This window comes from Rana temporaria, chromosome 5 (assembly GCF_905171775.1).
Source record: "Rana temporaria chromosome 5, aRanTem1.1, whole genome shotgun sequence".
NCBI lineage: Eukaryota > Metazoa > Chordata > Amphibia > Anura > Ranidae > Rana > Rana temporaria.
The window spans coordinates 178,481,084-178,508,941 of NC_053493.1; the positions used below are offsets into that span (position 1 = coordinate 178,481,084).

At 48.3% G+C, this 27,858-nt stretch overlaps 1 protein-coding gene across 2 annotated transcripts in view; it reads right to left on the reverse strand.

Moving 5' to 3' along the window:
• Nucleotides 1–27,858, reverse strand: part of CCT5 (chaperonin containing TCP1 subunit 5) — a 244,834-nt gene that overhangs the window by 115,082 nt on the left and 101,894 nt on the right. For both annotated transcript variants that reach the window (XM_040353424.1, XM_040353425.1), the window contains exons 5-6: nucleotides 27,576–27,768; nucleotides 21,248–21,397 (exon numbers count right to left, since the gene is read on the reverse strand). In XM_040353424.1, coding sequence (XP_040209358.1) covers nucleotides 21,248–21,397; nucleotides 27,576–27,768 — 343 coding nt within the window. The remainder of the gene's footprint in view (nucleotides 1–21,247; nucleotides 21,398–27,575; nucleotides 27,769–27,858) is intronic.

The window sequence follows — 27,858 nt, forward strand, 5'->3', positions numbered from 1 at the left end:
CCAAGGCCACATTGCAGACATACTTAAGGCCATGCACCAACTGGTCGGCCAGTTCTACGCAGACCAGGGAAGCCTGTTGCTCTACTAACTCGTGGGGCAACAATTTTGCCCATTCTGTGTCTGACACCAGGGCCATGGCCAACACTGGCCGCAATGCTGACCCCACCACAGTGAACATGGACCGGGCCACCGCCTTAGCCCTATTGTCTGCAGGGTCCTTAAAGGCAGGGGTCGCTTCAACCAGAATCGTGGTTACCTTGTTTAACCTGGATACTGGGGGGTCCACAATCAGGGGAGATGTCCATGCGTTTTAGGACCGAAAAAGCCCTCTGCGGTCGTTCATTCTTTGTATATAAACTTATCAAAATAAGTTAGGTAGGGAAACACCTTAGATGGGCAGTCCCGTTCAGCTTTGCCGTTACATGTTTTAACTGTTTAACATGTCTGCCTAGTCCTCTGATAGACGGCATATAAACCCCAAGGTCAAAAATAAAGGAGCTTTGTCAGTCTATGAACGAAAGAAATCAAGTTTATTCCCCTGCCACAAAATTGTCATATTAGCAGAGCACACACACACACACATTACACCCCAAAACACATTCCGCTATTCCTCCCGAGTATGCGAGTAAGGAGATACCACGCGCAAGACTTTTACACAGTGTGGCAACATGCAGGGAGCACCTTCAGGCGTTCTAGGAGCATAAATTACATATCCAATTTCCTGACTACCTCTTGCACTTTTGAAGGCCCTGGAGCACCCCCCAAAAAATGACCCCATTTTGGAAAGAAAAACACCAATATTTAATCTATGAGGCATAATGAGTATTGAACATGTCATTTTTTTTCTACAAGTTTTTGGACAATGTGAAAAGAAAATGAAACCCTTTATACAAAAGTGGTCCATTTATACAATATTTCTAAACACGTAGCATATGCATACCAAAAATGACACCCCAAAAGAGAGATTCTGCCAAGTATGGCGATACCACATGTGTAAGACTTTTCCACAGCCTGGCCACATGCAGAGGCCCAACATGCATGGAGCACCACCAGGTGTTCTAGGGGCATACATTTCTCAAATCTAATTCGACTATCAATTAAACTTGTGAGGCACTGTAGTGGCATGGATGAGCCGTGAATGGGGATGATAAAGTATGGCCGGGTACTGCCAAGTAAGGCTGGGCATGACAGAGGGATGGCCGAGGATGGATGAGTATGGATGGCTGTGAATCATTCAATCCTGCACAGCTAGCTTTCAGAACAGGCTGTGCATGAAGGTGCCTCCTTCCTAAAGAATGCTGTGATCTGTGAGGCGGGACTTGGGAGGTTTGGCCTTTTCTGTAGGTGTGCCTGGATGGGATTGAATGTTGATTAGGATGTATTCAATCACATCCATTATCAGAACTGAATGCAGTTACATAATTAACTTAATGAAAGACTACAGAGGGTGCGTTTTATGCTCTAGCTGCTGCAGAAAGTGGCTGTGGAAAGGACAGTCTATTTGCAGGCTCTACCGAGTGTCACATGGTAAAAAGCCACAACTAAAATCAGAAAATCAGGATATCTACAGAGCAACATGGTATATCTCTATATGATCTACACTGGGATTGATCATTCCATTCAGTTCTAGTGAATAGAAAGTTGGAGTTCAGCTTTAAGGTTTTTTTTTTTTTTTAAACTGGCACTGGGGCTGCAGGCTTTGATAAAAAAAAACACTGGCTCTCCCACCTTCGTGGCAGCGTGCGTTCCACCAGCTTCTGACACTATCCAAATGATCCGGAAGTGACGTAGGACATAGTACACGTGACCAGATACAGCCGCCAGTTTTTTTTTTATCAAAGCCTGCAGCCCCAGTCCCGGGAGAAGGGCACTTTTTATGCGAGTAGCCAATTGGCTGTTTTTACTCCATTTTAATAAAATAGCATTGCACTATGGAAGCTCTCTGTGTTCCATGTTCTAAAATCTCAACATTCCGAGGGTGAGGTATTGTACATGCTCCAGTTCATTCATATGTCTGCAGGCATTATCCTGCTCAAGCGCATCTGACCGTCTTTTTCATTAAAGAGGTCAACCAGGTCTGGTAAGCACAATTCACTACTTGTGCACATTGGGTGTTGTACCAATTATCCAGGTGGTGGAAGATCAATAATTTTGCATGACCGGACACCGTTTTGTATCACAGTAAGAAATATATCTTGAGGATATTCGAGCATTGATGTTGTATCTTTGTTTGCACACATGGAACATTATTATTTATTATTGATCACGTCCAACAGGACACATTTTTTTTAATTCACTTGTTGCATATTATAGGACTAGTTGTGTAATTTTTTATTACACTATAGCACCCCCAGCACACTTTTTAGCACGTATTCAATAGAAGTAACGTCACATACACTCCATCGGGGAGCAGCTTAGCATACATTGTGTGTTTGGGACCTTTACTACATGGGCACCCTATATATATATATATATATATATATATATATATATATATATATATATATATATATATATATATATATATATATATAAATATAATATATTTTTGGTGCAGAATTGTTTATTTTATACATGATCTGACATTAGCAATGATACCTCAGGTGTGGGATGAACGTGTGCGCTTGCCTCTGAGTGCAGGGGGCACTTTAAAACATTTGTTTACACCAAGATTAGTATGATCAAATGCTTTTGATTTTTAAAAATGGCAGTTTACATCAGGGTAAACCAAAAGTGACGCAAGAGCATCACTTCCTGGTTACAATATCACAGAGCTGGACAAAGCCAAATTTGGTCTTTGTTCAGCTCTGACCAGCCAGTGGAAGTACCAGCTGACTAATCAGGACTCTCGGTGGGACAGGACATTCCAGAAAAGCCACAGAGGGTCGTGAGAGGAGGGACGTCCCCTCCCACTGCTTGTAAACATAATCCAGTGGCCAATTGGCCTCTAGGTTTTTACAAGAGAGCCGATTCGGAGGCTCTCTGCTCTCTCGAGACTTTGCACAGCTCCTCTCCCCCTCCTTCCCCTCTCTGGCAGATTATCCTGAACACATAAGCCTTCAGTAATGGCAGCAGCACTTGTGAAGAGAAGCCACTGAATTGCCATTTATTCAAATGTATTCTACATTCCTGTTAAAAAGAGAATGCATAATATACTTTTGTAAAGTAAAATACAGCATTAAAAAAAAAGTTTTGTAAATCCTGTCGTCCATGGACAAACAGCACCCACCCCTCTAAGTTTGAACTGCTTGTTACGAACTGAGGCTGCATGCAGCAGGGAGGAGAGTTTAGTTTTGGAGGGACCGCCCCCTCGGCGGGGCTGTTCATCTCTGTTAAAGTAACATGTATTTAATTATCTAACATGTTTATGCCTAGTCCTCGTCATAACCCATGTGTCAAGATTTAAAAGGAGCTGTGGCCGTTCATGGACAACAGAGAAAAGGTTTTTACGGCGAGTACAAAAAAAATCCTATTTTCTCTTATCGTCCATGGACAGACACAGCCTTTTCAAGTCTTAAGTGGGATGTCCAAGCAGTGTAAAAAAAAAAACCGAGGGGTGGGAACCGTATCAGTAAAAAAAAACACACAACTTCACCCCAAACAAGCAGAGCTCCTCAACGGAGGAGATGCAACTTTAAACAGCTGCTTGCAAAACCTTGCAGCCAAAGGAAGCATCTGAAGATGCACTCACATCAACCTTGTAAAATTTGGAAAAGGTGTGAACGGACGACCAGGTCGCCGCCTTACACACATGTGATAGACGCTTTATGACGGAAAGCCCAGGAAGCACCAATCGCCCTGGTTAAATGTGCCGTGACTGGAAAGGGGGTGCCCGCTCCTCAAGACCATAGGCCTGTATGATCCGAGAAATGGTGGCCGACGAGACCGCCAGGCCCTTTTGTGGACCAGATACAGACAAAAATCGAGTCAGACCTCCGAAACAGAGCCGTAGCAGACAGGCACACCAGCAAAGTGCGTACCATGTCCAAAGTTTGTAGCGCAACCTCCTTAGGATGCGCCAGCCGAGGACACAAGGACGGAAGTACAATGTCCTCGTTAAGGTGAAAGGCCAAAACCACCTTTGGAAGAAAGAAAGGATGTGGGCGCAACACCGCCTTATCCTTATGGAGGACAAAGTATGACGAGGCTGCCAACTCAGAAACACGTCTGACAGGCCACCTTCTGAGATAGTGTCAGGAGAGGAATTTCTGATGTTTTTAAAATGAGGGTCCTGAAGAACCGAGAGCACCAGATTCAAATTCCATGGGAGGAAGTATATGACGAAGGCTGAAATCTGTCCCTTAATGGTGCTTAAAGGAGTTGTAAAGGAATTTTATTTTTTGCTGAAATTACTGTTTACAGGGTATAGAGACATAAAATAGTTAACCGATTCCTTTTAAAAAGGATTAAAAATAGATAAAAATCGGGGGGCGTGACTGGAAGCCGACCTGTATGAACGTGTGAGCCTCTAGCTCTCCCCAAGCCCACAGCTACACGGCCTGCTAAAGGGGATTTTAACCATCCGTACATGGGTGGTGCCCGGAGGACCCGCTCCAGCAAAGCACAGGGATCATTCCAGCCTCCTCCCGACTCGTCTACAACCCTCAGAGACTACTTTACCTCGCCTTCAATGTCGCCCGGCGGGGTGGACAAGATGGCGCCGCCTGCCTCCTCCACGCAGTCTCCGCCGCTGGAACGCCATTGCCATCCACCATCTGCAGAGCTCTCCACCTCTGGACTGGATCCCGCCCGATCCCCAGCCTGGCGCGAGTCTCCCCCCACATCCACCCCACCAAGAAGCCCTGCTGTCTGGGTCGCAGCCCTCCCCACTAGGCCTCACTGGAGCCTCGGGCACGCAGTGCACGGCGCCTATCCGCGGCTGCTGCGCATGGCGTCAGACGCGGGCCTGACGGCAAAAGACTCCAGCTCCCCCCCCCATTCTGAGGACTTTCCCCCCCTGCCAGTACGGGTACAGGCTCGGATCCACGAGCCTCCTTTAGCAGACCTCCAGGGCTCCCCCTGCCTGCCGCACCAAACTGCTAACCCGGCCACGGACCCCCTTGGGACCCAGAAGCAGTCCCGCTCCAGGGACCCGGACACCGCAGGGTGGAATGGGGCATACACGGCTTCATATGCACAGGCCGTTAGCTCCCCGATCCCCTCTGATGCGGAGGGCCTGATGTAGCGGCCCTTAGCATATCTGCAACCCTTAATGGGGAATACTGCACGGAGCCATCCTGGCAAGCGCATTTTCAAGCTATCCCAACAAAAGAGGACTTTAAACAGCTAATTGAGGATGTTAAATCTACTTGCCGAGCTGAAATACAAGTTCTTCAAACTAACTTTAACCAGTTCCCGACCCCCGCATGTAAATGTACGTCCACAATATGGCACGTACAGGCACATGGGCATACATGTACGTCCTTGCCTTCTAGCGGGTGGGGGGTCCGATCGGGACCCCCCCCCCCGCTACATGCGGCGGTCGGGTTCGCTCGGGGAGCGATCTGGGACGACCGCGCGGCTGTTTATAGCCGCTCCGTCGCGATCGCTCCCCAGAGCTGAAGAACGGGGAGAGCCGTGTGTAAACACGGCTTCCCCGTGCTTCACTGTGGCGGCTGCATCGATCGAGTGATCCGTTATATAGGGAGACTCGATCGATGACATCAGTCCTACAGCCACACCCCCCTACAGTTGTAAACACACACTAGATGCACCCCAACTCCTACAGCGCCCCCTGTGGTTAACTCCCAAACTGCAACTGTCATTTTCACAATAAAGAATGCAATTTAAATGCATTTTTTGCTGTGAACATGAAATGGTCCCAAAAATGTGTCAAAATTGTCCGAAGTGTCCGCCATAATGTCAGACACGAAAAAAAACGCTGATCGCCGCCATTAAGTAGTAAAAAAAAAATTAATAAAAATGCAATAAAACTATCCCCTATTTTGTAAACGCTATAAATTTTGCGCAAACCAATCGATAAACGCTTATTGCGATTTTTTTTTACTAAAAATAGGTTGAAGAATACGTATGGGCCTAAACTGAGGGAAAAAAATGTTTTTATATGTTTTTGGGGGATATTTATTATAACAAAAAGTAAAAAATATTTCATTTTTTTCAAAATTGTCGCTTTATTTTTGTTTATAGCGCAAAAAATTAAAACCGCAGAGGTGATCAAATACCACCAAAAGAAAGCTCTATTTGTGGGGGAAAAAAGGACGCCAATTTTGTTTGGGGGCCACGTCGCATGACCGCGCAATTGTCTGTTAAAGCGATGCAGTCCCGAACTGTAAAAACACCTTGGGTCTTTAGGCAGCATTTTGGTCCGGGGCTTAAGCACTTATCGGACAGGGTGGAGAAAGAAATTCAGGAAACTAAACTGGCAGTCCATCGCACCCAATTGCAGAGCGCAGACCATCGCATGATGCTCAGGGACATGAAACGCCATGTGGAGGACTTGGACAACAGAGGATGCAAGAACAACATCCGCGTCAGGGATCTGCCTGAGTCTGATGGTCCCGGGGATCTACATTCCACCTTACAAACCCTCTTCAATGACCTCCTGGGGGTCCCCCCCCAGCACGCTAATTGAAATGGACAGAGCTCACCGCACCTTACGCCCCTGCTTCTAAACCGCATGATCTGCAGAGTCAACTCGTATCCGTTGGAGGACATCATGCGCAAGGCCCGGAAGGTGGTGTTTGGCGAAGCACAACTTCAACTCTACCCGGACCTCTCTTGGCTCACCCTGCAGAAACGCAGGCTCATTCAGCCCCTTTTCCCATCATTGCAGGACACTGGTATTGTCTACCGTTGGGGTTTCCCATTCAGCTTGACAGTGCGGCGGGAGGGACAGTCGGCTGTACTACGATATCCTGAAGATCTGGAGGCCTTTGACACTTTGGGGCTTCCTATCCCCCAGCTCCCGGCCTACAGTATAGCAGAAAGTTCCTCCACCCAAGCGCCCTCGGGGCCAGGTCTCTCCTCACAAGGCCGCTGAGTCTAAGCCTGCAAGGGGCTGACGGGGGCAGGTGCCCTATACCTGACCCCCCTCCCCCGGGCCACGAACTACACTTTTCCTTAGTTGACTTTTATGGCCCACCTGTTTCCTCGGGCTTCAACCCTTAGGCCCTTCATTACCATTTTCCAGTTGAGCATAATGGGCGCTTCTTATTGAAGTTTAGAGAGCAGTCTCCTTCCGTTCATTGGACCCCCCCTTAGGTTTACCTTCTAGAGTTCCCTTGAAGTTATAGTGTTGATTTATATTTGCACTTTTTGACCTTCCCCATTTGCTTCCCCTACATCCCCCGGCCTGTTTTCGCTTCAGGCCGGTCAGACCTATTGGAACTTATTTACTCCTGCGTTTTGCAGGCCATGCAGAATTTGAATGCAATGTGGATCTTTTTTTCTATCTGATATTAACCTGCCTCTTTTCTTTTTCTATCTTGGTAACCCCCTCCCCTCGTGTTTCCCATGGCTCGATCCTTTTGTTTGGCAATCATCCGGAGCCCCTCGGCTCCCGGTACCCTCCCCTTGGTGGCATCATGGCTTCCCGACGCCCGGATCAGATAAGTAACCTTCGTGCTTGCACATACCCACCACCATGGCTAAGGTATTGTCATTGAATGTACACGGGTTGAACACCAATATGAAGAGGCATCTGGCGCTCAGGGAGTTCAGGCATTCTGGGGCGGATATTGTCATGGTCCAGGAGACCCACTTCAACACAGGGGGCTCCTTCGCCTCCAGACGCTACCCCTAGATTTACCAGGCATTTAATTTTAGCAAGCGTGCTGGAGTGGCCATCCTCTTCAAGCGCGGATCCCCCTTTACATGCTTGGAGCCCATCATTGACCCGAAGGGACACTATGTTATACTCCGGACGGTGGCAGACTCAGGCGGTCACCTTGTGCACCTGTCGGAACATTTGGGGTTAAAAGAATACATATAAGATCGCACATTTTATATGTTTCATAGTGTTCCATATTCATAATATGTTTAGCAGAAGAGATGCCATTTTGTGTCTTAAACCTGTGAATAAGGCCTTGTTCCCAGAATGACTTCTCTTCACAAGAGACTGGAAAAGTACACTTCAAAGGTTTTCACTGGTCTTAAGAATTAAACAGATGTATGAGCTAATGATATGTAAACATTCAGAGTCCACACATTTCACTAAGAACGCCAAGATGTCTGACAATTGTGTGACATAGGACAATTTATGATGGTTTCTACACCAGATAAAGTCAGAGGGGTCGTAAATCCTGATTAACTCTGAATAACCCTAAAATTAGGAATTATTCCTTAGGCACTACTGCCCCCTACAGGTTAATATCGGCATTGGTTCAATATAGTCACCCACCAAAACATAGCATCATGTGACATCGTCAGTCATGTGATAGTGAAACACACACCCAGTTCTTGGGGGGAGATAAAAAGTGATTACAGAGGACAGAGGAATCTGATGGGAAGAAGCTTGATGGGAGAGAGATGGCTGATCTCTGGAAGCTGCTCCGATCTCTGAAGGAAACTGGAAGACAGAGATTGACCGCAGACATGTAGCCAAGGTTCAAAGAGAGTCTTTCATTAGGACTCTCCCTTCTCAAGCAGAACTCTTAATTACTGGTAATGTATAATCTTGATTTACCTTTTTGGTAATTTGGAGATTTTCTCACACACACACACTAAAACCATGTAAATATACTTGGCAAATATAATTTGGGAAAAAGTTATGTCTAACTGCAGTATGACGCAACTGCATTCCAAATATTAAAGACATACGCATTACGTTTGTCTTTGAAAAGCTAAGTGCCAATGATGGTAAATTGGTTTTAGAGTGAGGGCGTATGTGAAGATATATCCTAGCCAAATTTAACAAAAGCTTGTGTACAACATAACATTTGTTATGTACACATATTTAAGTAGCAGTAGCAAGAGATAGGTTTGTTATTGAGAAGAGATAATTCAATGTCAAGGTTATGTCACTAAAAGCTAAAAGGTTTTAAATACGCCAAGATGATTTAAATATGAGAGCTATGAATGCCTTGTCATAATATTGTAAATGGTCTCTAAACATTCAACCATCGCTTATTTCTAATTATAGAAGCATATCAATATTTGTAATACGAATTGTACCTGATCTTAGATTTTGCACTGTACCTTTAGTTAATAAATATATATATTTTAAATATTCATTTGTATTGCTTGTCCTCAAAATAGCACAGATAAAAGAATTTTAGATATCTTGTATTGTAGGAAAATCGTATTTCTCTTAAAGCACAGATATACATATTTTCATAATGCAATAATATTTTATAGTTCAGAATAAATATTCTGACGGTATATGTAAGCTTTATGCCGAGATACGTCAATGGTTCTGACACACCCTTTATGCCCCAAAAACTCGCCAAATTAAATTCCTGACTAAAGTGCTTGCTCGTCTTTTTAGGACACCCAACGAGGGGACTTTAATCTCTCCCACTCGTCGGTCCACGATCGCCTCGTAGTGAGCCCCAGGAACCCCCAGAACCGTGCCTCTAGGGAATCAAAACTTTTCAGACAACTTACCAGGCGGTACACCCTATTTGACGCCTGGCGGACTCTTCACCCGGGAGAGCGTCAGTATATGGTTTTACTCAGATCCCCATCACATGCATTCCCGGATAGACTATTTTGTCAACAACCCCACATTGCGGGCCACTCAAGAGGCGCGGATTCTCCTGATCTCTTGGTCAAATCATGTCCCCATCCTCATGACCCTAGATCTGGGCACCCCCATCCGCAGACCCTGCCTCTGGCAGCTGAACACCTTCCTCTTGCAACATCCCCCCTCTAGACTGGAACTAGAATCCACATTACGACTATATTTTCTTGAGAACGCTACTCCTGTTATATCCTCTCCCACCTTATGGGAGGCCCACAAGGCGGTTCTTCGGGACGATGCATAGCACTTTCTTCGGCGATGAAGAGGGACGCAGTGGCGACCAAACTGCGGGTGGAGGGGGAGCTTAGAAACCTGGAACGTTGCCTGCAGGTTTCTCCATCCGTACCACTGCTCAAAAATATTGTCTGTCTCTGCGCGACGCTTAGAGACCTGGCAATTGGCCAGGTTGAAAAAGCGTTGAAGGCTGAAGAAACTCTATTATGATAAAGGTAATTAGGCCCATTCCCTTTTAGCGCGTAAGCTGGCTGAGCGCTCAGCTGGGTCTACGCCCCATCAAATCAAAAATGGGGAGGGCTGCCTGCTGTCCCACCCCCATGATATTGCCCACACCTTTGCGGAATTTTACAAGATGCTTTATAACAATCCTGAGATCCCCATGACCCTCCCTCTCATGCACTGACCGACTGACCCAATATCTAGAGCGTAGCAGGATTCCCCGGCTTTAGGCCTCGGACGTTCTTGCTCTTAACGCGCCCATATCCGACGCAGAACTTGCCTCCACCATTAACTCCTTGCCCACGCGTAAATCCCCAGGCCCGGACGACCTCCCCTATGAATACTTTAAATCCTTCCTTTTCCTATTCTAATACCGCATATGTGTAATTTTTTTTTAACGCCTTCCTCCTTCAAACCTCTATACCCTCGGACATGCAGCGGTCATTTCTCACCCTAATCCCAAAACCCGACAAGGATCCTTCCTTGTGTGCTAGTTACAGACCGATCGCGCTTTTAAATTCCGACCATAAAATTTTATTAAACTTCTGTCGATATGCCTAAACGGGATCCTGCGATCATTAATACACAAGGATCAGGTGGGCTTTGTCCCCCTCAGCCAGGGGGGAGATAATACGAGGCGGGTTATTGATTTGATCGATGTGGCGAACAGGGAGGGCCAGAGATGCCTGATTCTGGGGCTGGATGCGGAAAAGGCCTTTGACCACCTTGGCTGGCCTTTCCTGTTCGCCACACTACGTCATGTGGGGTTTCGGGGCCTTTTTTTGCGTGCCATACAGCATCTATACACTAACCCTATATCCCAGGTTAGGACCCCTTTTGCGATGTCTCCCGCTTCCCCAATAACGAACGGTACCCGCCAGGGGCGCCCGCTCTCCCCTTTACTGTTTGCATTATGTGTTGAGCCCCGGCGGCTTCCATCCGCGGGAATCCAGACGTTGGCATTGTTTGCCAACGATATTCTACTTGCTCTCACCCAACCTCGGATATCACTGCCCAACCTACACGCTGAACTTGACACATATCTGTCCCTGCCGGGCTATAAAATCAACGCAACCAAGTCTGAGGCTCTCCCAATTAACATCCCACCTGCGGAAGTCCAACACTTGCAATCATGCTTCCCATACCACTGGAAGCCCACAGCACTGAAATACCTGGGTGTCAACATCACACCATTTTAAGCATCTCTTTATTAGGCCAATTTCCCTCCCCTTTTTCGCCAAATCTGGGATCTTTTGCAGAAGTTGAAGATCCACCACATATCTCTCCTGGGGAGGGTGGCTTATGTGAAGCTACTGTATCTATTCCAGACTCTGCCCATCCCAGTCCCGTACATGCAACTGCGTAAACTACAGGCGGACCTGGTGCGCTTTGTCTGGGGTTACAGGAGACACAGGGTGCCCCGATCGGTTTTGCTGGCTTCTCGCTCTGACGGGGGTCTGGCGTTTCCTGCTCTAGTGAATTATCAAGCCTCTCAGCTGCGCGCCATCACGTCCTGGTTTCCCCAAAGGGCTTATAATAAATGGACAGAAATTGAAAAAATTTGGTTGGCGCCAATTCACCCAAATAGTTTACTCTGGAGTGCGGGCGCGGAGGTGAGCCCAGAAAGGCTTTTGGGATCCATGGCGCTACCAAGATCGCTTTGGCGCAAACTTTCCAGATCCCATCGGCTCGCCTCGGACAGATCCCTGCTGAGCTCGTTCTCTATAGCCCCAGGATGCCTGATGGTCTCACGCGCCGGATGTCCGTGCCCTGGGTGGCACGTAATTTGTTTCACTTCAATCACTTGGTGGATCCAATCTCCCGAAAATTGCCATCATTCACTCAACTCCAAAAGAAACATGACATGACATTTTGCCCAATCCTTTGCCCCTAATCTCAAAGTCTCAGCGCCACCCCCCTTCGAGAGAATAATTCTAGAGGGAAGGGCACGCCGTTTAACTCCCACTCCATTGAAGCCCAGGGCAAGCATACTTGCATGCTTCGCTGGGAAAAAATACTGGGAGATGAACTCCCAGAGACAATGTGGCGGGCGATCTGGTCTCAGGCGGCAAAGAGCTCATACTGTACTCTCTACAAGGAGAATGCCTATAAAATTCTCTATTTTTGGTACCTGCCAGATGTGCTCCACGCCATTTACCCCTCTTGTTCGGATAGGTGCTGGCGCTGCCTGGATAGGGGTTCCCTGTAACACATTTACTGGAGCTGCCCCAGGCTTGTACCCTTCTATGCGGAGACACGCGATTCGTCACGCCTTTTGGGGGGTACCGGTCCCCCTGACTCAAACTGTTTTTACTGGGTGTAATATCCCTGCAGATCTCCAAAACGTCCAAAAAACTGCTTTAGACACGTACTCACTGCTGCCCGATGTCTGGTCGCCCTCCACAGAAAGACCTATATACTAGAATAAAAGATGTAGAACTTATGGAAAAAATTACAGTGAGACTCCAGGATAGGTTGGAGATACACAATGAGGTCTGGGGGGGGGGGGGGGCGGGGTTTGTGTCACCGTCGGGAGGATCCGCCGTGAGCCGATGGTCAAGCCCCCGTTTACTCTCCCTCTAGCCCCCCCCCCACCCCCCGTCTTTTCTTTTATTCCTTTCTCTTCCCTTTTCTTTTCTACTTTCTTCTGGTCTAATTGAGACCTGCGGCAGATGGTTAATGGTTACTATTGTGTGTAGTTAGTCAGCTATGTTTGCATGCCACTAGGAGAGCTGTCGGTTTGTGGCTCTGGCGATGTGTACAAATGTATTCGATCTCTGTACTTTTGCTGACTAATAAAAACTGTTATTTTATAAAAAAAAAAAAAAAAAAAAAAAAAAAAAACAAACAATCATATAATGTAACTGCAGTTTCTAATTTCATTTGTTCATGTTGTTTCCTGCTTCTGTGATGTACAGAGCCAATACAGGGCAGTGATGGTTTGGAAAACGAAACCGATTGGTGCTGTGGGGGTTATAGACCATGGGTCTTCAAACTACGGCCCCCCAGTTGTTCAGGAACTACAATTCCCATCATGCCTAGTCATGTCTGTGAATGTCAGAGTTTTACAATGCCTCATGGGATGTGTAGTTCCGCAACAGCTGGAGGGCCGTAGTTTGAGGATCCCCGTTTTAGACACACAGTAATCACACCTCCTTGATTAGTGACCACAGAGAGAAAGCTCCCAGTACGGTGGTCATCAGGAAACAGACAACCAGGAAGTTTGGAGATCAGAGAAGAATTACAGCAACTTGAGAGCAAAAACGAACAATGAGGACATGAAAACGGCACTGCAGATCATAAAAAAGAAATACAAAAAAAATCCTTTACAAACCCTTTAAGGCAAGTTTCTGATCCACTCCACGCTGTAAAAACAGCAGGACCCTAGAAACTGAATCCGTCTGTGGACGCCACCCCATCTCCTCACACAAAGAGGTAGGCCTAGGTGCGATGGTAGATATTCCTGGATGAAGACTTCTGTGCCCTCAGCATGGTTGAGATGACCGAATCGTTAAGACCTCGGTCCCTTAATACCTGGCTTTCAATAGCCATGCCGTTAAAGTCAGCAACTAATGCAGGATAAAGTATGGGACCTTGAGACAGAAGGTCCTCCAGCACCGGCAGCCACCAGGGTGCATCCGCCACCCGGCATATGAGATCCGCGTACCAAGGGTGCCGGGGCCAATCTGGAGCAATTAGAATCATAGTTATCCCTTCAGCCTCCACTCTGTGGAGCAGCCGAGGAAGAAAGTTCAATGGGGGAAAGGCATAAAGTAGCCGATACTGACCCCAGGGGGCCACCAACGTGTCTGCCCAGGGATCTCTGGACCTGGCCACGAACCTTGACACTCTCGCCGAGCTCAGAGTTCCCCCCCCGATGGTTGTCATAAGCCAGCGCCGTGTCCGACTGGATCCTGATTTGGCGACCTTGCAACCTCCTCGACCAAGAGGAAAGGCATAGCCTGATCGCCCAAAGCTCCAGGACATTGATCGGCAGACAGGATTCTTCTAGAGTCCATTGACCCTGGACCCCGTCCTTCAGGACCAAACAGATTAGAATAAAAACCCTGAAATCTCTCATCCTGCGAAATGGGTAAAATTACCCTGCATCTTCGCAAGTCTTGCACTGCCCCCAAAAGGGCAGACCGACAAGCCGGAAGGAGAGAGAGACCCGAGGGAAAGAATCTGCAGTGGAATAGGAAAGAAACTATCTTGTACCCCGCGGACCCTGATTGACGAAAATACCGCTTCTGCATGGGAAACAAAGGACCCGGCTTACGGCGCGGCTCCTTCCACTTGGTGGACTGAGGGAGAGTGCTCTTACCCTCAGTAACATCCGTAATGTTGTCCAGTAAGGTACCAAAAAGCCTCCAACCCTTGAAGGGTAAATCTGCTAGGGCCTTTTGGATGCTTGGTCAGCAGACCAGCATTTCAGTCAAATAAGGAGGCGTAAAACCACAGTCGAAACAGAGGCTCTGGAAATCAAGGGGGCTGCATCCAATGTAGCATCACAGACATATACAAGGCCCTGGACCAACTGGTCGGTCAGTTTAAAAAATTCAGGAGTTGGTGCTCCTCCATAGTCTGGTGCAAAACATTTGCCCATTCAGTGAGTGTCTGAGACACCAAGGTAGCAGCGACAATAGGCCGCAATGCAGATCCCAACATGGTAAACATGAAGCGGGTCAGCGCCTTGGACCTATCAGTATGGTCCTTGAAGGCAGGGGTCCTCTATAGGGAGAGAGTGGTCACCTTATTCAACAGGGGGGGGGGGGGGGGAGATAAACTACCAGAGAGAATCCCATTTTTTCAACAGGCTGTCCTCAAAAGGGTAAACAGACCGCAAAGCGCTGAGGATCCACAAGTTGTTTTGACAAATTCATTGATCAGGAATGTGAAAAGCCACAGAAGGAAAAACCTCCACAGAGCGGTCAGACTTGTGGCACCCAAAAAAGACTGAACCCTCAGTGGATTCCTCAGCTGCACTATTTAGCTTAAGGGAGTCCCTTACAGCACTGATAAGAGCACTGGCAAGTGCCCTGTCCCGTACCGACACAAGGGAGGAGTCTTCCTCACAAGGAAGGTCCTGGAACACATCCTCTGACACCCCGGAACCTGGGTCCTGTGCCACAGCCAAGCCAGGGTCTGAGTCAGCGCATTCCCAAGGAGATGTCGGTGCTTTTTACCCCCTTACGCCGCTTCCACCCTGGCAACAAATGTTACCAGGACCGCCGACAGTGTCCATGGGAACCACAGGGGAACCAGCTGCCACCTCAGGTTTGGGGAAGAAGGGCCAGATACTGACTGCATAACCACAGACCGCTCTCAGGGACCCGAGATGTGCTGCGCGCTGTTCAGAAGCCAGCACTAGAGGTCAAAACCCCCACACAAAATGCCCGCCGGACGCCTCAGATGACTGGGCCTAGCCACAGTAAAATGGCTGACCGCAATAAGCTCCGCCATAGCACGGCCACGAAAAAATGGCCGCCAATGGGACTGCTAAAAAAAGGCGGCGAAACGCTGAGATGTGGATGAGAAGGCCACAAGGGGCCTCCCAAGGCAAAGCACAACCCCCACAGCCAAAATGGACCTAGACACCAGTCCCCTGGTAGGAAAGGAGCCCCCCCACAGGTCCACCCCGGTAAACAGCAGTAGCCAGCATAGGGAAAAATAACAGAGCAGGGAAAGGGCGGATAAGAGGACCCCTTAACCCCAGGAATGCCCAGCCATACCAACCGCCGAGGTAGGAAGTACTGTACTTACCTGCGCATTCCTGACAGACATACAACCGCGTTGGAGTAGCTGTTGGCAGGGTCCACTGTGAGTGAGACAACACCACAGCCCAGTCATGTGTGGACCCTGGAGCAAAAAAAAAACACCGGCCACCCCAGGAGTCATGGGGTATGTCGTGGCAGACCCAGCCCTCAGCAATGGTGTGCTCACTGGCGGGACTGAGGAGACTACAAGGATCTATATATCCAGCCTGTTACCCAGCTGGCAGTTGATAGAAGAATCTTAAAGAAAATCAAATAAAAACGAAATATTTCTTCAGGGCGTTGGGCCCAAAGGGAGCCACGTCCATCTCCTTTGCTAGGTAGAGGGAAAAAAAAGACTGAGGCTGCAGGGAGGAGGGTTATGTTCGGAGGGACCGCCCCCTGGCCAGGGGCTGTTCAACTCTGTTAAAGTAACATGTATTTAAATATCCAACATGTTCTGCCTAGTCCTCTCCTATGAACAGGAACATAACCCACTTGTCAAGACTTGAGAAGGCTGTGCCCATCCATGGACGATAAGAGAAAAGCCTGCAGCTTTCTGTTGAGATTGGAGGCAAAAAGATCCACTGCAGGAAGGCCCCATCTTTGCACAATCTCCTGGAACGTGCCTTGATGTAACTCCCAACAGCTGGAACCGACGCTCACTCTGCTCAGATAGTCCGCTAGTGTGAACAATTGAGGCAACATTGATTTCTGCCCAGGACAGAATCTGCTGTGATGGCGTTAGAAGTGACTCCGAACGATTGCCCCCTTGCTTGTTCAGGTATGCCACCGTTGTCATTGTCTGAAAATACCAACAGGTCTTTCGAACTGAGCCCCTTGCAGAGCCAAAGAGCTTACCCTAGAGCTGGCAGTTCCCTGAAATTCGAGGAGCGGCCTGCCTCCTCTGGTAACCAAGCTCCCTGGACCTGCCAGCCCTAAGAATGCACACCCCAGCCCCACAGACTGGCGTCTGGAGTCTCCTTCACTGGAGCATGTTGCGCCCAGTTCTTCCCTCCCTGCAGGTGTTCCTGCTGCTCCCACCAGGAGAGATTGAGAGAATCCTCTTGGAAGTTGAACTAGCTGATCCAGAGAATTTTTCCTGCGATCCCAATGGTGCAAGAGAAACGCCTGAAGGGGTATGGAGTGTAATTGGACCCAGGAGATGGCTGCAGTCATTAAACCTAATAACTGCATGATCCGCCGAAGGCGAGATCTGTGGGAGCAATTTGAAGGCCTGCACGGAGAGTTTCAAAACGTTCTCTTCGGGAAGAAAAATCTGGGCAACATTGTATTAGATAACCCAGAAAAAAAAAAAAGTATGTTCTGGGAGGGTACCAGACAAGACTTCGGTTGTTTGACATTCCACCCTAGATTCTGAAAGGTCCGCAAAAAAACAACTGAAGATCCCGGGCAAAGATCAAAAAAACGTCCAGATATGAGACGATCGATACACTCTGTATCCGAAAAAAGGCCATGATCTTTGTTAAAATTCTGAGCGCTGCTGAGAGACCGAAAGGGAGGGCATTGAACCGCCAATGACTCGGGCCGTTGTCCATGAGAATCGCAAATCTGAGGAACTTTCGGTGGTTTTGGCAGTTTGGAACATGAAGATAAGCGTCCTGAAGATCCAGGGTAACCACGAATATCTCTGGCCACAATAGATTCCTTACAGAGTAAATGTTTTCCCATCTGGAAACTTCTGTAGGAGAATATATATTTGTTCAGGATGCTTAAATTGATGACCATCCGTAAGTCGCTGGAGGCTTTCTGAACCAGAAAGATGTGGGAATAAAATCCCCAGAATTTTTGGATTTTCCGGAACAGGAGAAATGACCTTCTGTTTCCCACATGGACACTAGATTCAGCATGGCTTGCAGTCTTTCTTGGTTTCTCAGGAGAGCAAGTAAAAATCTCTGGGGAGGGGGGGGGGGGGGGAGATGTTTTGAATGCCAACCTGTAACCCCTTTCCAATGTTTGAAGGATAAAAGGAATTGTCGGAAATCTTTGCTCATTCCTTGAGGAAATAGGACAACCTTCCCCCTATCCTGGCTTTACTGGGGATTTTTGGAAGGCACAGAAGCAGTAAAGAGAGTCCCCTTTTGCTAATCTTTGTTAAAAGACCACTTTTTCTTTGCCTGTTGGTTCCAAAATTAGCTTTGTTTTGGAAACCACGAAAAGGCTTCTTATTCTTTTGAGAAGAACCGTGGAGGAATCGAATAAGAGCTTGCCTTCAAAGGGAATGCAGCAGAGCTTGTTCTTGGAGACCAGGTCCCCCTCCCAAGACTTAAGCCAGATTGCTTGTCTGGCTGAATTAATGAGAGCAGAAGACCTAGCTGCAGCTTTCACAGAGGATGCATCAGCCAAGAAGGCTACTGACTTTGCAATGAGCGGGAGGGACTCCCTAAACTCCTCTTGGGGGGGGGGGGGGCAGATGAAAGGAGATCATCCAGATGCTGAACCCATACATCAAATTAATAGCCACACAAGTGGATGCTACAGCTGGACCCAAAGACGAAGCTGAAGCATCCCAGGCCTAACACAGCAAAGAATCAGCCTTCCCATCTATTTGCTGTTTCATGACCCCCGAGTCTTCAAAAGGACGGGTCTGACTTCTTAGAAACCTGTGACATAGGGGCATCTAGCTTAGGACATTTAAAGAAAGTCTCTTCAAATTTCAGATTGAAAGGGAAATCTTTTGTGCCCTTAGATTGTAACAGAAGCGATTCAGTTCGCATGCGCCGCGCTTTATAAGTTTTTCATTCATTCAACATTCTGCTTTCAGGTTCTTTCCATTCTGAAAGCAGCATATCTTTAAGTGACTGGTGAACCGGGAAAGTCCTTGACTTCAGCCCCTGAAGCCCTATACCAGGGATATGCAATTAGCGGACCTCCAGCTGTTGCAGAACTACAATTCCCATGAGGCATAGCAAGACTCTGACAGGCAGAAGCATGACACCCAGAGGGAGAGGCATGATGGGACTTGTAGTTTTGCAACAGCTGGAGGTCCGCTAATTGCATATCTCTGCCCTATACCTTCTATCCTGCACAGATTGAGATGCCACCGCAAATCCAATCTGTTCAGAGCCATAAATTGATTTTAAAAGTTATCAATAGCCTCTGCTGGAAAATGAAACGTAGGGCTACCCGCCTCCCCCACTGATGCGGAATCGCCATCAGATGAGGAGCACGGGTTTTCCCCTTCTTTCAGATCTAAGGTATATAGTGTGAATCACTGACCTCGGACCGGGTCCAACTGAAACTAAGGTTCTAGAGTCCTGGGACCAGAGGAAGGTGGTCCCAGACCTGCTGCCCTGTCATTAAAAGACCAGAAGGCGGCTACCACCTCCTTCATAGAAGACATGAACTCTTTAAAAAAGGTAGTCTCTGAACTAGCCCTAGATGGAATACAATCTTCACAAAAAAGCCTTTTATATCAATCAGGCAGCCTGACTACAGTTTCTGCATTTTTTTTTCATCTGTCCATCCTAGAAAAAGACAAAAAAAAACACGAACAAGAGACATAAGAAAAAAGGTCCATACCAAAAAAAGGTCCCCTGCTGCATAATCACAGAAAAGTGCTTACCTTGGGGGTAGTATGGGAACCGGAGGCTGCCGCTGGTTCCATCCGAGCGGGTGCTCCCTCAGGCCTATCCTCAAGCTCCATTGGCGAGTGGCGATCAGCCAGGGAAAAATAGGCTGCTGTCCCAGGCAGCATGTACTCCGTGTACTGCGCCGTGTTCCTTATGAGCACGGCGGCGGAAAATGCGTCTTGTGACTTCCGGTACCATCTTGCCGCGTCACTGGAAGTCCAATGCCATTTTGGTACACCTCGGTGAAACCTGAAAAGCAGAGCTGGGGAAAAACCTGAATGAAGTTGCCATTACCTTTACAGGTAAGCAAGTACCTCCATAAGGCAACCCAGGGACTGAACACACCCAGGAGTTGGCCACAACCAGTTACCAGACCTAGGAAAAAAACGTGTCGGTGCTCCTGGAGGGTCTGAAAACAAAACAACTGAGGATCAGAGGAAAGAGGGGGGAAATGGCCGCTTCGCAAGCATCAAGACAGCGCAAGTCTGCACTGTCCCCTGGAAGTCTCACACGAGTCAAAATCCCACATTGCCAGTGTACCTGACCCTAAACGGGCATGCTGCCGACCAGACTCCTATGGAGAGAGAGGGGGTCCCCCAGACTAAAAATTCCAGACTTCCTTCCAGGGAAGCCCAAGCTACATGCCTCCCCAGGTTCACTGCCCCTGTTCTGGGATGCTGTAGCCGGGAGGCCACTGCCACCTAGCAAACAGGCCTTACAGGAAAAAATTAAAAAAAACATTTCTGTGCACCTGTCCCAGCCAGAGAAAACATACTGAGGTTCTGACTGCTATGCTTGTCTTTATGTAGATCGTGCGTTTTCTGTGCTAAGTGGGAGGCGATTCTCTCTGGGTAAGCCATCCTGGAAGAGAACTTGGGAAATAAAGTTATGGGCAACTTATCAGCAAGAGATAAAAAGGTCCCTCACCTTTGAACACTAGCATAAAACTAAGAACTTAAGGGGTTGTAAAGGTTTGTTTTTTATCTCCTAAATAGGTTACTTTAAGCTAGTGCATTGTTGGTTCACTTATTTTTTCCTTCAATTTCCCTTCTAAATGTTTTTTTTTTTTTGCCTGAATTTCTCACTTACTGTTCCTCCTCAGTAAGGTGTTCAGTAAGCCGTTCTAAATGACTTTCCACCGCTCGGATGATGGTGGAAAGCTTACCGAGGAGAAACAGGAAGTGAGAAATTCAAACAAAGAAAAAAAAAACATTTAGAAGGGAAATCGAGGGAAAAGGCAAGTAAACCAACAATGCACTAGCTTAAATAGAACCTATTTAAAAAATAAAAGGCAAACCTTTACAACCCCTTTAAGGAGTGAAGGAGGGTTATAGGGCAGGCCCCTCAGGGTGCGTCTTCCTCAAGAGCTTTGTCAGTGTCCAATCACCTGAAGAAACAAAACATTAACCCATGGTCCTATGAATACCAAGCCTGTACTATAAAGTGAATCTGCAGATTGTGGAAGAGAAGCAGTTAAAAATAGTACTAAAAAGCTTAGTTTTTTTCACAATACACTAGTTAGCACAAAAAACAGCTGCAAAAATGTCCAGAAACTTTATAATGTTGCAGCCACTGGGCTGCTTCCACTCAAGGAGTGCGATTTGATAGCTGCATTTACAGTAACCTGAACCAAGAAACTGCCTTTGCCACAGAAATGGAGGCCAGTGACCAGGTAAATGTGTGAAAAGTGAGGACAAAAACTTCTAAAAAACAAAGTTCATAACAAAAGTGAATTCAGCACAAACCTGTTTAACCATCTCAAGGAACTTTTCTTTTTCGTACTTCTGAAGTGCTTTGTAGTCCTCAACGGAGGTCACATCAAGCTTATGCTTAGTCTTGGGTTTTGGTGGTTCAAACGGGCAAGTAAGAATTGCAATTTTAGCATCGTTAACTTCCTGGAATTAAAGAAAAAGTAACAATACATGTTTGCGGGAAACTCCAAGACCCCATACACACACACACACACACACACACACACACACACACACAATTAGATTTTCTGCAGATTTTTGTCTTAAGATTTACCAAAGTCACATAAGGTCAAACCTTAAGAGTTCTAATTTGTATGCAATCAGACAGGCCCTTGCACTACATGGTTTTGGTAAACCTGAAGACACAAATTTGCAGAAAATCTAAGAGTGTGTATGGGGCTTAAAACAATTGATGGATGGGTGTACGTTAAGCATATTTGTGAAAACACAAACGATCAGGAATACATAATAGAACCGATACGTACAGCGAAAAAAAAAACATGTGGCAGGAGAGACGGAAAACATGTGAGGCAATAGACCAACAAAGGACCCCCCTATGTGGATATGCAACATTGAAGAGGCCAGGACTATGGAAGATCTTGTTCTTTCATATCACAATAAAATAGAATTTTTTTGTACTCACCGGAAAATCCATTTCTCAGATTTAATGGACGGACACAGCATCCTTTGACAGTAGGGTTATACACCTTCCTTCGTGGAGAGTTTAGGCAGAATTTACAGCACTTAAAGGGTTAACCTTTCCTTAGTGCAGCTCCTCCCAGGGGGCGTGGCTCCCCGGGCATAACCCACACCCTGCTCTAGCAGCCTCAGTTCGTAACAAGCAGTACAAACAAAGGAGGGGTGGGTGCTGTGTCCATCCATTAACTCAGAGAAATGGATTTTACGGTGAGTACAAAAATCATATTTGCTCTTCCGTTCATGGACGGACACACAGCATCCTTTGACAGTAGGGACGTCCCCAAGCAGTGTCAAAAAAATGTCGAGGGGTGGGAAAACACAGCAAATCAGGTTACACCCCAAACAAAATCGGAGTTGCTCAATGGAGGAACTCCAACCATAAACTGCCGCCTGTAACACCTGCGGCCGAAGGAGGCTTTAGAAGATGCACATATCCACCTTGTAAAACTTTGAAAAAGTGGATCGACGACCAGGTCACTGCCTTACACCCCTGTAACAGAGGCTTGATGCCGGAAAGCCCAAGAGGCCCCGATCGCCCTGATGGAATGCGCCGTAACCCGAAAGGGAGGTGCCCGCCCCTTCAGGGCATAGGCCTGAAGCACAATCTGTCGGATCCACCTAGAAATGGTGGCCGACGAGACTGCCAGGCCCTCTTTTAGGACCAGCCACCGACACGAACAGTGAGTCCGACTTCCGGAACGGAACCGTTGCAGATAAGTACACTTGTAGGGCCGCCTCCTGGTGTTTCGGCTGAGGACATAAGGATGGAAGAACAATGTCCACATTAATGTGAAAAGCCGAAACGACCTTTGGGAGAAAAGACGTCGGCGGCCGCAGCACCACCTTATCCTTATGAATGACCAAGTAGAGAGACTTGCAAGACAAGGCCGCCAGTTCAGGCAGACACTCGTCTGATCGAGGTAATTGCTACCAAAAAAAAAAAAAATCACCTTTTGTGACAGTCAAAGAGCCTCCCGAATGTCCTGAAGCACCAAAAAGGACTAAATTCAAGTCCCATGGGGGTAGTGGAGGGCACACCCGAGGGACCACATGCCAGACCCCCTGAACAAACGTACGCTCCAAGGAGTGCGACGCCAAGGGCCGCTGAAAGTAAACAGCCAGAGCAGAAATCTGACTCTTAACCGTACTTAGGGCGAGAGCCTGATCCACTCCCTGCTGTAAAAACAGCAGAATCCTGTACACCACGTATGTACGAGGGTGCCATTTCATCTCCTCACACATGGAGATGTAGGCCTTCCATGTATGATGGTAAATCCTACGTGAGGTAGACTTCTGTGCACGCAGCATGGTAGAGACCACCAAGCCCAATAGGCCTTGGACCTTCAGCCCCTGGCTCTCAACAGCCACGCCGCTAAAGCCAGCGACTGTAAAGCAGGGTGGAAGATTGGACCCTGCGACAGAAGATCTTCTCTCAGGGGAAGACGCTAGGGGGCGTCTGCCACCAGACACACCAGGACCGCGTACCAGGAGCGACTGATTGTTGGAATCCCTTTGGCTTCCACTCTGCGCAGCAGGTGAGGAAGAAGCTTCAGAGGAGGGAAGGCGTAAATTAGGCGATAGTGACCCCAAGGCACCAACGCGTCTGACGCGTCCTTCGACCTGGCCACGAACAGTGGCACCTTCCGATTGAGACGGGACGCAAGAAGCTCTAAGCTCCACGTCCGGAGTGCCCCACTTTTGGCACAGACTCTGAAACACCTGCTGGTGGAGAGACCACTCTCCTTGGTCTAGTGTAGTGCGACTTAGGAAGTCGGCTTGTCAATTCTGCACTCCCGGAATGTACACGGCCGATAGAGCCGAAATGGACCTTTCAGCCCACCGAAGGATGTGCGCGATCTCCGTTTCTGCAGCTGAACTCCGTGTGCCTCCCCGATGATTGACGTACACCATGGCCGCGGCGTTGTCGGACTGGATCCTGACCGGTCGGGCCCTGCAGATCCAGGGACCACCTGGCAAGGCACAGCTTGATTGCTCGGAGCTCCAGAATATTGATCGGTAGGCGGGACTCCTCCTGAGTTCAGCGCCCCTGGGCTGACTGGGTGCCCCAAACGTCCCCCCAACCTGAGAGGCTGGCATCTTTCGTGACCACTGTCCAGTGGCACGGCAGAAAACGACTTCCCGGTCGGAAGAACCGGAGACTCCAGCCACCACACCAGGGGAGACTCGACCAGTTGGCTCAATTGAATCTGGTAATCCAGAGAAGACGGGAGCTTGTCCCAACGTGACAACATTTCCCTGTGTAGCACCCTGGTGTGGAATTGGGCATACGGAACCGCCTCGAAAGAGGCCACCATCAGACCCAGAACCCTCATGCAGAATCGCAGAGATGACCACTTCTGGGTCGACAACTGCTGCACTGCAGAGTCTGAAGTTTCTCCGTTAGGAGAAAAAACTCTCGCCTCGGCGGAATCCAGGACTAGTCCCAGGTATTCCAGTCCCTGAGACGGAACCAACACTGACTTCTGGACATTCAGAAGCCAGCCGAACTCTTGGAGTCTGACACGTGATAGACACGTCCTCTACTAATTTTGAGTCCGAAGAAGCTCGTAGGAAAAATGTCGTCCAGATATCCCACGATAAACAAACCCCCGCTGTCACAGCAGGGCCAGTATCGGGGCGAGCACCTTGGTGAAAACCCGTGGTGCCGACGCCAAGCCGAACGGGAGGGCCACAAATTGAAAATGGTCCTCCCCGACCGCAAAGCACAGAAATCTCTGGTGCTTTGAGCATATGGGAACATGACATGGTTCATGACATCCAAGGATGCCAGAAAATCCCCCTGATGGAGTGCCGCTATTACCGAGCGAAATCGACACCATCCTGAATTTTTGCACTTTGACAAAACAAACGAGGGCCTTGAGGTCCAGGATTGGACGAACACCGTCCTTCTTGGGGACTACAAACTGATTGGAGTAAAACCCCCAAAACCGTTCCATCGAGGGAACTGGCACAATCACTCCCCCGACCAGAAGATCCTGGACAGCCCCTGACAGAGCCAACCGACGAACCGGAGGAAGCCAGAGGTTGGAGGGAAAAATTATGTTGGTAGCCAAGAGAGAAACTCCATCTTGCATCCCAAGAAAACTACTTCGCAAACCCAAACGGTCGTAGAGGAGAGACCTCCACCGAGCCACAAAGCCGGTCCCCCACCCGAGACACGGGCGGGGGCAGACCTTCAGGCGGAAGCAGGTATGTCGATAGACTTGTTGGGCTTGCCGTACCAGGTGCGCTACTGCCCCGCAGCAGGGGTCTTAGCACCTTGCAAACCTTCCCCCACCACGCAGGGCGGGTGAAAAAACCGATTGGGGTAGTAAAGGAGGGCCCTTGCTCATGGCGAGGCTCCTAGCCCTTCCCAGACTGTGGGAACAGTGTGCTCTTACCACCCGTGGCATCCTTAATGATGCCATTCAGGGATGCCAAAAGACCGTTCACCCACAAGAGGTAAAACCACCAAAGCCTATTTTGAAGACCGCATAGGCGGTAGCCCTGGAAAGCAAGAGCGTAACCAGGACCAGCACAGACAAATTTTAGACCCTGAACTAATTGTTCAGCCATGTCCTTGCAGGTCTCAGAAGCATCCTGCTCCTCCAGCAAAAAGCGTTGCCCGTACACAGTCCGTGACACCAGAGCCCCGTCCAAAACCGGTCTCACAGCTGAACCCCCCTACCGAGAAGATGGAGCGGGCCACAGCCTCCATTCTCCCATCCGCGGGGTCCTCAAAGGCAGGAGCCCCATCCACAGGCCAATATGGTGGTTAGCTCAACATGGACACGGGAGGGTGCACGGACGGAGGAGAGACCCACTTTACTAAAAAGGTCCTTCACAAAGGGATAACGGGTCGCAATGCAAAAACTGTCTGTGGCGTATCCCATTCCTTGTAGAAGAAACTGTCCCAAAAAAGGAACACAAGGAAAACACATTGTCAGTGCGTGGCGGTTTGCGGGACCCAAAAGGGACTGGCACAGAAAAAATGGCTCCAACAATTCCTATCCGTAACCGACCCTGAATCAGAGTCGCTCTCACTATGTGCGTAGGTTAAGCCCGCATCATCTGACAATACAGAGTGTCAGAGATATCCCCAGAAGCAGGCCAGGGAGGGGGGCGCTAATATACCCCCCATCAGTCGCTTCAAACCAGGCGAGAAAAACGCCACCGACATTGCCATAGCAGATGTGGCAGGGGGAGGGGCAGCAAGGGTTGACTCAGGCTTACAGGGGAAGAAGTACCTGTCCAGGTTCCATAATGCCCCCCGCTGTGTCCCCTAACTGCAAAGCAGAAATACCTACGGTCACCTCCTGGCCGTTACAGAGTATGGGGGCCCCCTGGCAACTCACCACCCCTCCCGGTGCAGCGCGGTCTGAGAGAAGCCTAAGGTGTGCACAGAAGCCGGCTGCGCTGCGTCTGTCTCCCTCAGGCAGATTAGCCTTTTTTTTTTTTTGCAGCGCTAAAGCGGCCACACGAGGCCAAACGTTTTTCAAGATGGTCGCCGAATGTGTAAAAACAGCACCACAAGAAAATGGCCGCCGAGCTATATAGAGCGCGAATCCGGCAAAATGGCGGCCGTTGCGCATTTAAAAAGGCAGTGACACAGAAAAAAAAAAAAAAAAAAAAAACAGTACAGCACAAAATCACACCATAGCACAAAAAAAGGCCCTGTAGTGAACACACACAGCCCCCTGCAGTGAACACTCAGCACCCGCTACGCACACAGGTCCAGGTTACCAGAGACCCCAGAAACCCCCCCCCCCCCTCACAGCCGCTACCCAAATGGGGAGGGAGAGGAAATAAGGTAGAGAGGAAAGCAGGGCAAGCCCTCAGTCGACCTCCCAGGGGAAAATTCCAGCCATACCACCTTACCTGAGCAAGGGGCCACTACTTACCCGTCGTGCGACCACCGGCTCAACGTCATGGCTGTCGGCCAGACACATTGTGACAAAGCCATAAAAGACCGGTCATATGTGTGCCCTAGAACAAGATGTTCCCCGGCCGCCCCTGGAGCAACGGGGCCTGTCCTGGACGTCCCAAAGCTAAGGGCCGGCACACGCTCGATGGCCGAACATGGGGGGGACTACAAGAGTCAAGACCCAGCCTGTCACCCAGTCGGCTGTTGATAGAAGAATCACAGGATTCAAAAACGCAGGAACAAAATAAAAAGCGAGAAAAATCGCAAGAAAAAAATCTCCAGAGTACAGGACTCCAGAGTGCCTGACCTCTGTCGTTAGGCAGGAAAAAACTGAGGCTGCTAGAGCAGGGTGTGGGTTATGCCTGGGGAGCCATGCCCCCCTGGGAGGAGCTGCACTAAGGAAAGGTTGTTAACGCTTTAAGTGCTGTAAATTCTGCCTAAACCTAAAAAAAAGTCGTTCAACCGATTGATCCTTATGTATAGAGAACATGGACTGCTTGAATTCCTGCCAGAGGTGCACCCAGAAATCCTACATAGGCTTTACAAGTACTCCTGTAGTCTAGAAGATCAGAGTGAGTTGCAGTACGGTCACCTGTGCGGACGCAATCTGATGCTTAAAAGGTAAAAGCTTTTCTAACCCAATTGGTTACATTGAACTGTGTTATTGAATCCCTGTTAAATAGTAAACTTTAAAATTACCTTTGGCATCTGCGGATGGCTGAAGTCCTTGTCAATTATAACACCTTTTATAAGTTGTGTGTCTTCAAGTTTGCCTCCAACCTTGCCTTCAACTTTAATCAACTCAAAATCAACATCCTTGCGTTCCATATCGGCTACAGTCAAAACTGCATTAACTGCAATTTCTGCCATCTGTCGGTGGCAGCGGTTAATCCTGCATAAAAAAATAAATAAATAAAAAAATAAAAGAAGAAGAAGAAGAAGATTTACGTTTTCCTTGACACTAGGGCTGTGGAAATTAACT